The sequence below is a fragment of the Dryobates pubescens genome, chromosome Z, assembly GCF_014839835.1.
Source record: "Dryobates pubescens isolate bDryPub1 chromosome Z, bDryPub1.pri, whole genome shotgun sequence".
NCBI lineage: Eukaryota > Metazoa > Chordata > Aves > Piciformes > Picidae > Dryobates > Dryobates pubescens.
The window spans coordinates 3,825,300-3,837,074 of record NC_071657.1 but is presented as its reverse complement, the minus strand read 5'-3'; the positions used below and the strand labels follow the sequence as shown (position 1 = coordinate 3,837,074).

The 11,775-nt window shown below is 48.4% G+C and overlaps 1 protein-coding gene across 1 annotated transcript; it reads left to right on the top strand.

Annotated features, from left to right (window-relative positions):
• The first annotated feature begins 887 nt into the window (after window positions 1-887).
• On the top strand, window positions 888-2,432 carry LOC128899474 (inositol 1,4,5-trisphosphate receptor-interacting protein-like 1). The gene is made up of 2 exons (XM_054178768.1): window positions 888-1,087; window positions 1,190-2,432. The coding sequence occupies exons 1-2, from the start codon at window positions 888-890 to the stop codon at window positions 2,430-2,432; spliced, it is 1,443 nt and encodes a 480-aa protein (XP_054034743.1).
• Window positions 2,433-11,775: the final 9,343 nt, after the last annotated feature.

Genomic DNA, 11,775 nt, shown 5'->3' with positions numbered 1-11,775 from the left:
GGAATTATATTAGCAGCGGTCGGAGGGGCAGAGAGGGTTTTCGGAGTCCAAGATCTGTTGTGTTGCCCCGTGATGTTTCCAGCGTGTGGTGCCGTCTCCGTGCTTCTGTCTTGCCAGTATTACTCAAGTCTTTTTATACAGCTTTTAGTCCTTAGGTAAGTGCCCAGGTGTTGTTCCCCAGGAAATCGTCCCAGCAAATCATCCTTAGGTAAGTAGCCAGCTATGGTTCCCCAGGAAATCGTCCCAGCAAATCATCCTTAGGTAAGTAGCCAGCTATGGTTCCCCAGGGAATCTTTCTGTGTATTCCTTTGTGCTTGGGGAGGGGTCTGGATGGATGGGGGTGTGTGTGTGTGTGTGTGTGTTTGTGTGTGTCCACCTCCTCATTCTCCATTTACCTGCCCACAGACTCATCAGGAAACAGGTGGTGAGTCCATTGTATCACCATCCTCCCTTCCTGGGGTATCTGATGGCTGGAAATGATCTTGTCCTGAAGGTGTCCATGCTGGGCCCTTGGGTCATGGTTGTAGGCCAGCTGCAGTCCAGTTACCCTTTGTTGGGCCATATCTCAATTCACAATGCAATCACAAGGTGATTTGCATGCAGGATTGGTAGACAGGATTCCTACAGGAGGGGAGGGTGGATGAGAGGTAGCTCCCTGGGGGGTAGGAGGCGTCACCCTGCACTGACACAGCAGGTGCTCACAGGAGCACCCTGAGCTGGGTGCTGCTGATGCTGGGCTGGATGTAGACCCTTGCAGCATGCCAGCTGCCTGCAGCCCTTGAGGCCCTACCTGTACCCATACTTTGCTGCTCCTGTGCTTGGTCTCCACCACTAATTCCCTCCTTCCCAGCCCCACTGAATCCCTTCTCTCCCTTCTCCTGCAGGCCATGGCTGCTCCAAAGTTCCTCACTTTGCTTCTGCAAGGCCTCCTCCTGTACTCAGGGAAGGTTCTTGAGAAGCTGGATGAGGCTGCTTGGAAGCGCATGGAGGAGCAGGAGCAGGAGATGAACGAGGAGATGACTCGCCTGATGGAGGAGATGGAGAGGAGAAGCCAACTGCGCAGGAACCTGGTGCCCATGATCATGCAGCAGAGCCCTGAGGAGCAGAGCATCATGACCTGGGGAGCTGTGCTCTTTGCTGCCATTGCTGGAGTCCTTATCCTCCTGTTTTGGCTCTGGCGGTGGCTCAGGAAAACAAGGCCTGAAGCAGACTCTGGTGGCAGCGAGAAGGAGATCTTGGACAACAACACAGACAAGAAGGACAAGGAAGAAGAGGAAGGCAGTGATAGAGAAGGTGTGGAAAATAAGCAGCAAGGAAACAGGATTACTTCCGGGTGCATTGAGTGGCCTGGGCAGATAATGATGTCCAGGAGCAGGGTAGTGAAGGAGCTGGTGGATGACCTCCTGCGATTCCTGCGAACGCGCCTCTCAAATAGTTTCGTGCCAGTGCTGCAGCCTGCCATAGGTGTGGGCAGCGCCTTCGAAGGCTGGAGTCCCTGTGAGGCAGACGACGCTGTCTACCAACTGCTTGTGCCCCTGGAGCCCCCTGCTGGGCACAGCTTCCACCGGGAGCTTGCCACGTTGGGGCGGATTCCAGCCAGGGACTACCGCATCCGTGTGGTGCTGGAATGTGCCTGCAGGGTCCGGAACATGCTGTGCTTCATCCACAGCCCCAAGCATCACGTGCGCATGAAAAATCGGCCACCATATATGCTGGACTTCCTCTGCACCGAGTTGTACCTAGATGTGGAGAAACTTGCCCTCTGGTTCCGGAGGTTGGTGAAGCAAGCCTGCGTGGCATTGCCTCGGGCTCGTCACTACAAGATGGAGGTGCTGCCATACAACCAGCGCACCTGCCAGCTGAGGCTGACAAGCGACTCTGGAAGTCCCCTCTATGTTGAGATGATCCTTGGGGTGCAGCTGGGATGTACAGACATCTTCCTCACCAGCCATAGTGCAGAGGACCCCTACGCCCTAAGCACAATATGGCAACTGAGCTACGCTGTGGCAGAGAGCATCTTCTTCAGCCATATGACCAGCCAGGTGCCACAGGGCAGTTTCCATCTCAGATGCCTGCATCTCTGCACCCGCATGCTGAAGGACACAGAATTCTCTCCCTACACCTTGAAGACAATTGTCATGCACTTCCTGAACACCAGGCCCGTGTCCAGCTGGTGCAGAAGGGACTGCTTCCGGCAGGTCGTTGGCGATATCCTAAACTTCCTGCACCGCTGTCTGGAACGGAAAGAGCTCAACCACTTCTTCTTTGGCAATAAAAACATGCCTGAGGAGATCTACTTGCCCAAACACTTTGAAGAGTCTAAGCCATACAACATACTGCAGCATCTGGTACAGAATCCGGATGCCCATGCCAGGGCATTGAGACAGTGTGAGCAGCTTCGGGAGGAGCTCCTGGAAGGGCTCCCAGACTGATGTCATGGACACCACAGCCTTGTCACCATCTGGACAGTGAATGTCAGCTCTTCTATGGTGTCCATGCCTTCTAGCATCTCTCCTCTGTACATAGTTGGAAACAATTGTTGTCTTTGAGATAAATAATCAGAGTGTTTGAGCAACTGCTCCATCTGTGCCTGTGCTTCATTTTGTTGGGAAATGTGGGCATAGGTCGCTGACTGCTCAGTTCCCACAGAGCTGGGCTGAGCACGTTGGCAGAAGAGCTGATGTGGAGGGCTGTGTTTTCAGTGATTCTGTAACTAAGGCTCCCTAACAGGTCTCCATGGCTGTACCATGGAATAATTGCAAGAAATTCTATCCCTCTGCAGCTTTGCAATCTGCAGCTGTGCAGGCAGGAAGTGTGAAGTGTGTCTCCTTGGCCGTTCCTGGGGAGTCATAAGCAAAGCAAGGCCTTGGAACCCCTATGGCATTTCCCTTGGGCAATGCCAGTGAGCTGCAAGACCTTTGACCAGTGTGGTTCCAACTCAAGGCACACACTCATTCTGTCCATGCTGCATTTCAGAGAGCCTCTCATGTTACAATCTGAACTTCATAATACTTTGCTGCAGCCAGCACTTTCATTTAGAAGTTGGTAAGAGGGCAGCAGAGTGTGAACATCAGCGGATTCAATTGAAGTCATGCCAGGCAGCAGGCCTAGCTTGGGTCAGCTCAGGCTGACTCCCATTCCTTGCTAATAAGATATTGGCAGGTTTGGGAAGCTCTTGTTATGATGATCCAGGTCCTGCTGCATTTCCTAAGTACTGTCCCAAAAGGGACAAAAAGCCCCAGAAATGCTCTGAATCAGACAATGGGGCAGGAGCCAGCAGGTCTGCTTTTTCAGGAAAATGCCCATGTTGCCCAGGCTTACCTGAACATGTCCTGGAGCCCAAGTGGGCCAGGTGTGTGTGTGCCTTTGAGCACGTTTCATAGCATCATAGTAGCAGTCAGGGTTGGAAGGGACCACAAGGATCATCTAGTTCCAATCCCCATGCCATGGACAGGGACACCCCACACTAGATCAGGCTGGCCAGAGCCTCATCCAGCCTGCTCTTAAATACCTCTAGGGACGGGGCCTCAACCCCCTCCCTGGAACCAAGGGGTCCAGGATGGTTGAACCTACTTCAAATAGGAGCCCTTGAAGGCACAGGAACTGGCAGTTCCCATGTGCCAAAAGATGAAGCAGTGGGGAAGGCGACCGGCCTGGATGAGCAAGCAGCTCCTGGAGGATTTAAGGGAAAAAAGAGGCTGTATCACCTTTGGAAGGAGGGGAAGGCTTCTCATGATATGTTTAAGGATGTTGTTAGATTATGTAGGGAAAAAATTAGAGAGGCAAAGGCCCAGTTAGAACTCAAGCTGGCCACCCCTGTGAAAGATACTAAAAAAGCATTTTCACAAATATATGAATGCTAAAAAGAGGGTCAAGACGAACCTCCGCTCCTTGTTGGACCTGAAGGGGAACATTATAACCGAAGATGAGGAAAAGGCTGAGGTCCTCAATGCCTTCTTTGCCTCAATTTTCAACAGTAAGGCAGGAGGAGTTCAGGACGAGTGGCCTCCTGAGCTGGGTGATGGGGTCAGGGAACAGTGCATTGCCCCGGTAATCCATGAGGAACTAGTTTGGGACCTGCTGAGCCACTTGGACACCCACAAGTCCATGGGACCGGACGGGATCCATCCCAGGGTGCTGAGAGAGCTGGCAGATGAGCTGGCCAAGCCGCTCTCCATCATTTTCCTCCAGCCCTGGCTCACTGGAGAGGTCCCAGATGACTGGAAACTGGCCAACGTGGTGCCCATGCACAAGAAGGGTCGGATGGAGGAACCTGGAAACTCCAGGCCAGTCAGCCTGACCTCAGTGCCAGGGAAAGTGATGGAACAGATTATCCTGGCGGTGATAACTGCACACCTGAAGGATGGCCAAGGGCCAAGGGCTCAGGTCCAGCCAACATGGATTTAGGAAGGGCAGGTCCTGCCTCTCCAACCTGATCTCCTTCTATGATCAGGTGACCCATCTGGAGGACGTGGGAAGGCCTGTAGATGTGGTCTACCTGGACTTCAGCAAGGCCTTTGACACCGTCTCCCACAGTAAACTGCTGGCTAAGCTGTCAGCTCGTGGTTTGGACAGCAGCACTTTGTGCTGGCTTAGGAACCGGCTGGAGGGCCGAGCCCAGAGAGTGGTGGTTGCCAATTCTTTCTCTACTTGTTCTGTTGGAGGTTTTCTCTCTTTAACCTTGAGAGATTTGGAAGTCCAGCACACATAGCTCTGCCCAGGTCCTGAACAATGTCATCTCCTGCAGTGGGGGAAACCTCACAAAGACAATTGCAATGTAATGAAAAAAAGTAGTTAAGTGTATTCATATGGAAAGAACAAGTAACAAATCATCTGACTTCTTCAAAAGAGATCTTCCTGTGTTGGATACATAGAAATAGAGATCTCCCTGTGTCAAATACGTAGTAACAGAGAAGCTTTGATCAAAAATCTCTGCAGCTCAGACATTCATTGTGACATGCTGGATAATGCTTGAACAGTAAAAACAGGTTTCACATAAAGAAAAAGAATCTGCAAGGAGAGAGAGCAGGTATCTAAGACTACAAGCACTGAAGTAACTGTGAAGTATGCTTTCTGTGAAATATGGTGATTTAAAATCTATCTTCTATTTCCCCCCCCCCCCCCCCCCCGATTAGCTGAATTGGAGAGCTTGAGGACGAGGAGGTCCTCACAATTCAGGTAACACTTTTCAGCAGTGTTATGAAAAAAAAAAAAAACACAAAAGCAAACACAAAGGAGCAAATAAACACAAAACCCCACCAGGACAACAAAATAGGAAGTTAACAGTGTCCAGATAAAAGGTATGTAGTCTAACCTGAAAATCATAATCTATGGGTAAAAAAGAAGGTATTTTTAGTCACAGTTAACATTTAAGCCAGAACGTTTAGTCCTCAGAATAATATAACAATGTTAGCAACAGCCTGTGAATGAAATCTAGCACACTTTTTAGACTTTTGCATCCATATTCAATTAGAATCAACCCTGGCACCTCATACAGGACTCCAACATATCACTTGGCCTTATTTTAGCTATGCAAGTGAGGATCACTAATTATCTCCTTGTTGCATTTGCCCTCCTTCTGTCCATGTCCATAAGGCACTTTTCCAAATAATTCGATTCTCTGACCTCTTAAGTTAAGATTTGGCAGCATTTTGTTATGTCCTGTGACCCTCTTCTACCCTTAGCCCAAAATAAAACTAGAGGTGGAGAATTTCAGCTAGCATAGTATTTATTGGAAGATATCATGTCAAAGTTCTGTCTAATGCAGACATTGGACAGCCTGACCTTTACCTGCCAGAGACTGCAGAAGCAGTTTATACCCATCTTTTACATCATTTACTCCCAGCCCAGATTCCACAATTGTTTCAGACTACATGATTTTTAACTTTCATTTTGAATTAGCAACATTAATACAGGAATAATGTTTTTTAAGTAGACCAGTGTCACTGAGTTCTTTTGACAAGCCATCAGTGGGCCTTTAACAACAAAGTCGTTAAGAAATTTAAATTCATGAAGAGATCTCGTTAAAAAAACAAAGGACATGACCTGATTCCTGAAGAGATCTCATTAAAAAAACAAAGGACATGACCTGAGATTGACAAAAGGAAGTCATCAGACCTGCTGTAATAAGAATCTGTTGATGTGATCGACAGATCCTGTCTCAAAAGATCTCATTTACGAGGAAGAGAAAAAAATAATTATTATTAGAAACAAAGCTCTTGGGATCATGATGGTTTCCTCTGTGCATGGTGGCCAATTGTCCAATAGCTGACACACCTTTCTGACTTAAAAGAGAAGTGACAAATGAACAGCTATAACCTGAGTGTAAATATCCTAGCACAAAGCCTCAGAAGAATAAATTCCTTTGCGAGTGAAGACCAACATCTAAAGCCTTAGCTCTTCTCTCTCAGTGATGCAGTTACTTTGTCTGTTAAGACTACATGCAATCATTTATGCAGACACACACTCACCCTACAAGAGAAGTCCTATTCAAAACCAAAGGTGCTGCAGCTGCAGTCCTTCTCATACAATATAATGCTTTAGATATTTTATGCATAGTTGTAAGTTACTCATAAAAGAAATGATTGACACACGCACACACATACAAAATTGTGCCTTACACAAGGGAACAAAACAGTCAAAACTGAGCCCTTCAGAGCTTATTTGATGTGCTTATAAGCAAAAATGTTTTGCCGAGTTCTAAAGCCAAAAGAAAATAATGATCCTTAAATTAAGCACTGACAAAAACGCCCTGGTTGTTATTCCATTACAAACATAAATACAGGCCCAGTCTCCCCGTCCAGCCAATAATTTCTTTCACTAGACACTCTCAATCCATGAATGGTGCTTTCCCCATCAAGTAAGGAGAGATGAAAGAAACTTGCACTTCTTGAAAGAAAAAAAATTCTCCATCCTCTATCTCACAAGACACAACAGAACAGAAATGTCTCATAGCTATTGCATGAGAAAAGTGATGTGATAAAAAATCCCTTCCAATTGCTCACCAATAGCCAACTGGTGCCCAGCCGGTCCCTGAGCAATGGCACGCTTCCTCCTCCCCAAGTTTTTACATCTGACCATAGTGTCATAGAGTGTGGGGTATCCCTTTGTTCATTTGGGGTCAGCTGTACCAGGTGTGTTCCCTCCTAACTTTTTTCCCAGCCTACTCACTAGTAGGGCAGTCTGAGAAGTAGAAGAGACTTTGATTCTGTGTAAGCACTGCTCAGCAACAGCTAAAACATCTGTGCTCTACCAAGGCTGCTTTCAACACAAATCCAACACAGCACCATAGAACCTCCTATGAAGAACATTAATTCCAGAAGAGAAAAAACAACAGCCAAGAGTACAGTATCTTAAAAAAAACAATCCTGCCTGCCAGAACCTGCTGCAATACCTTCTAAGGTACACAAGAGGATTTGGTTTTTTGCTTGCTTGTTTATTTACCTTAGAAAGTGTTCATCAGAATAGTGTGCTTTTCACTTCCCTGTCCTTCACCCCATATAGCAGGTCTGAGCCCCTGCTCCAGAGCCGCTGTCCATAGGCTGTTCCTCCACCAGTGTGAATTGTTCTGAAGGTAATCTGAACTTCATGCAGAAACTTGGGAAGGATCTGGCTGGTGTTAAATCTGAACGCTGAAACACCCATACAATACAGTATCACAGTATCACAGTATCACAGTAACTAAGGTTGGAAGAGACCCCAAGGATCATCAAGTCCAACCTGTTCCAACAGACCTCACAACTAGATCATACCACCAAGTGCCACGTCCAATCTCCCCTTGAACACCTCCAGGGACGGCGACTCCACCACCTCCCTGGGCAGCACATTCCAATGACGAATGACTCGCTCAGTGAAGAACTTTTTCCTCACCTCGAGTCTAAACCTCCCCTGACACAACTTGAGACTGTGTCCCCTTGTTCTGGTGCTGGTTGCCTGGGAGAAGAGACCAACCCCCTCCTGTCTACAACCACCCTTCAGGTAGTTGTAGAGGGCAATGAGGTCACCTCTGATCCTTCTCTTCTCCAGGCTAAACAATCCCAGCTCCCTCAGCCTCTCCTCATAGGGCTTGTGCTCAAGGCCTCTCACCAGCCTTGTTGCCCTTCTCTGGACACGTTCAAGTGTCTCGATGTCCTTCCTAAACTAAGGGGCCCAGAACTGGACACAGTACTCAAGGTGTGGCCTAACCAATGCAGAGTACAGGGGCACAATGACCTCCCTGCTCCTGCTGGCCACACTATTCCTAATACAGGCCAGGATGCCATTGGCCTTCTTGGCCACCTGGGCACACTGCTGGCTCATGTTTAGGCGGCTGTCAATCAGCACCCCCAGGTCCCTCTCCGTTTGGCAGCTCTCCAGCCACTCTGACCCCAGCCTGTAGCTCTGCATGGGGTTGCCGTGGCCAAAGTGCAGCACCTGGCACTTAGACTTATTAAATGCCATCCCATTGGACTCTGCCCATCTGTCCAGTCGGTCAAGGTCCCTCTGCAGAGCCTTTCCACCCTCTAACTGACTAACATCTGTTCCCAACTTGGTGTCATCTGCAAACTTGCTGATGACTGACTCAACCCCCTCATCCAGATCATCAATGAAGATGTTAAAGAGGATGGGGCCCAGCACCGATCCCTGGGGGACGCCACTGGTGACTGGCCGCCAGCTGGATGTGGCACCATTCACCACCACTCTCTGGGCTCGGCCCTCCAGCCAGTTCCTAACCCAGCACAGAGTGTTGTGGTCCAAACCACGAGCTGACAGCTTAGCCAGCAGTTTACTGTGGGGGACGGTGTCAAAGGCCTTGCTGAAGTCCATGTAGACCACATCCACAGGCCTCCCCACATCCACCAGACAGGTCACCTGATCATAGAAGGAGATCAGGTTGGAGAGGCAGGACCTGCCCTTCCTAAATCCATGTTGGCTGGACCTGAGCCCTTGGCCATCCTTCAGGTGCGCAGTTATTGCCGCCAGGATAATCTGTTCCATCACTTTCCCTGGCACTGAGGTCAGGCTGACTGGCCTGGAGTTTCCAGGTTCCTCCATCCGTCCCTTCTTGTGGATGGGGACCACACTGGCCAGTTTCCAGTCATCTGGGACCTCTCCAGTGAGCCAGGGCTGGAGGAAAATGATGGAGAGCGGCTTGGCCAGCTCATCTGCCAGCTCTCTCAGCACCCTAGGATGGATCCCATCCGGTCCCACGGACTTATGGGTGTCCAAGTGGCTCAGCAGGTCCCGGACTAATTCCTCATGGATTTCTGGGGCATTACACTGCTCCCCGACCCTATTACCCAGCGCAGGAGGCCACTCATCCTGGACTCCTACCTTGCTGTTAAACATTGAGGCAAAGAAGGCGTTCAGGACCTCAGCCTTTTCCTCATCTTTGGTCACCATGTTCCCCTCCAGGTCCAGTAAGGAGTGGAGGTTCTTCTTGCCCTTCTTTTTAGCATTGATATATTTGTAAAATTGCTTTTTATTATCTTTCACAGAGGTGCCCAGCTTCAGTTCCAACTGGGCCTTTGCCTCTCTAATTTTATTCCTACATAGTCTAACCACTTCCTTAAACATACCTCGAGAAGCCTTCCCCTCCTTCCAAAGGTGATACAGCCTCTTTTTTTCCCTTAAATCCTTCAGGAGCTGCTTGTCCATCCAGGCCGGTCGCCTTCCCCGCCGGCTCATCTTTCGGCACATGGGGACCGCCAGTTCCTGTGCCTTCAAGAGCTCCTGTTTGAAGTAGGTCCAACCCTCCTGGACCCCTCGGTTCATGAGGGTTGGTACCCAGGGAACTTTACAAATAAGTTTCTTAAAGAGGCTGAAGTTTGCCCTCCGGAAGTCCAAGGTGAAGGTTCTGTTGGTGCTCCTCCCTATCTCCCTGCAGATTGAAAACTTCACTATCTTGTGGTCACTGCACCCTAGGCAGCCTCCCACGGTCACATCTCCCACTAGCCCTTCCCTATTGGAGAGCAGCAAGTCAAGCAGAGCCTGTCCCCTGGTAGGCTCACTTAACAGCTGCGTCAGGAAGCAATCCTCTATCCGCTCCAGGAATCTTCTGGACTGCCTCCTCTCTGCTGAATTAAGTTCCCAGCAGATATCCGGCAGGTTGAAGTCCCCCACGAGGACAAGATCTGATGATCTTGAAACAGCCTCCAGTTGTTTATAGAATAATTCATCAGCCTCCTCATCATGGTTGGGTGGTCTATAACAGACTCCAACCAGGATGTCAGATTTGTTGGGCTGCCCTCTGATTTTAACCCACAGGCTCTCAATTCCCTCATCTTCCACCTCGAGTTCTGAGGCAGAAAGTGTCTCCCTATATATAGACTATATATAGACATAGCTAGACTGTCTCACACACAGGGGAGGATTTTACCCTCCTATATACAGGCCTTACTGTTAGGAAAGTTATTTTCCTGTCTTTGTCCTCATCCTTTCCCATTCTCTGAGCTTTCCATGTTTTTAGATCCATCATCTTAACTGATACTTTTAGTAATTTTCCAACTTTTTAATGCTTATTTCCTTTGACAAACTCAGTGTATTGTCGTCCACTCTGACAGGCTTTCTCACCCTGCAAGCCTCTTTGTAACACATTGTCATTTACATGAGTAGGATCAGCAGTCCAATTAATCCACCAGTTTTCTGGCTTCAGCAGCAGCGTGCAATGTGAAGCGGCAAGGAAACACGACTCTGAACAAAGCCCTAGCAAGCACAGAATAGGAAAGAAATCCCATACTGATGGTTAAAGATGCAATTTAGAAGCTGCAAAACAAAGAGGAACTTCCTAAGATGTGCAGGGTGTAAGATCATTGCTTGATTATTGAGACCATCTCCCTTGTTCTGCCTCTGAGACCAACCATGCAGTGTTTGTTTTCCTGACTTGTCTGGCTCAAATGCAACAAGATTTCTTTATTTTCCTGTTTGCACACTGATAGAGAACCAAGGCACAATCTTTTCTTTTAACACCACTTAGACAAACAATCATAGCATTGGTTTTGTTGGAAAAGACCCCTAGGATCACTGAGTCCAGCCACTGACCTATCACTACCACAGCCATTAAACCCTGTTCTGAAGTGCCATGTCTACCTGGTTTTTGAACACCTCCAGGGATGGCCACTCCACCACCTCTCTGGGCAACTTGTTCCAATGTCTGACCACTCATTCAGTAAATAATTGTTTCCTAATAGCCAACCTAAACCTCTCCTGGCACAATTTCAGGCCATTCCTCCCCTTGAAGAAGATATCAACACCCACCTCAGTACCCCTTTGCCTTTCTTTTCAGGGAGTCCTAGAGAACATTAAGCTCTCTTCCCTCATCCTCCTTTTCTCCAGACTCTTTTTTTCCTCAGCCTCTCCTCCTAAGACTTGTTCTTCTGACCCTTCGCCAGCTTAATTGCTCTCCTCTGGACAGGCTCCAGCATCTCAATCTCCTTCTTGTAGTGAGGGGCCCAAAACTGAACACGATTCAAGGGGTGGCCTCACCACTTCTGAGTATAAGGGCATGAGCACTTCCCTGGTCCTGCTGGCCACACTAGTGATGATACAGGCCAGGATGCTGTTGGCTTTCTTGGCCACCTGGGCATACCTATGTCTTGCAAGAGGACATCCCTGAAATACTGATTATTCCTCTTTTAGAAAAATTACATTTGATCTATCTAAAAGAAAACCTTTACAAAACCAGATGCTTTCTTCCTCCCTTCTTTAAAAGACTTTGACAGAATAATGGGGAAAATGTGCTTAACACAATCTACTTAGCACAACCCAATTTACCCTGTGTGGGGTTTTTTTAAGTTA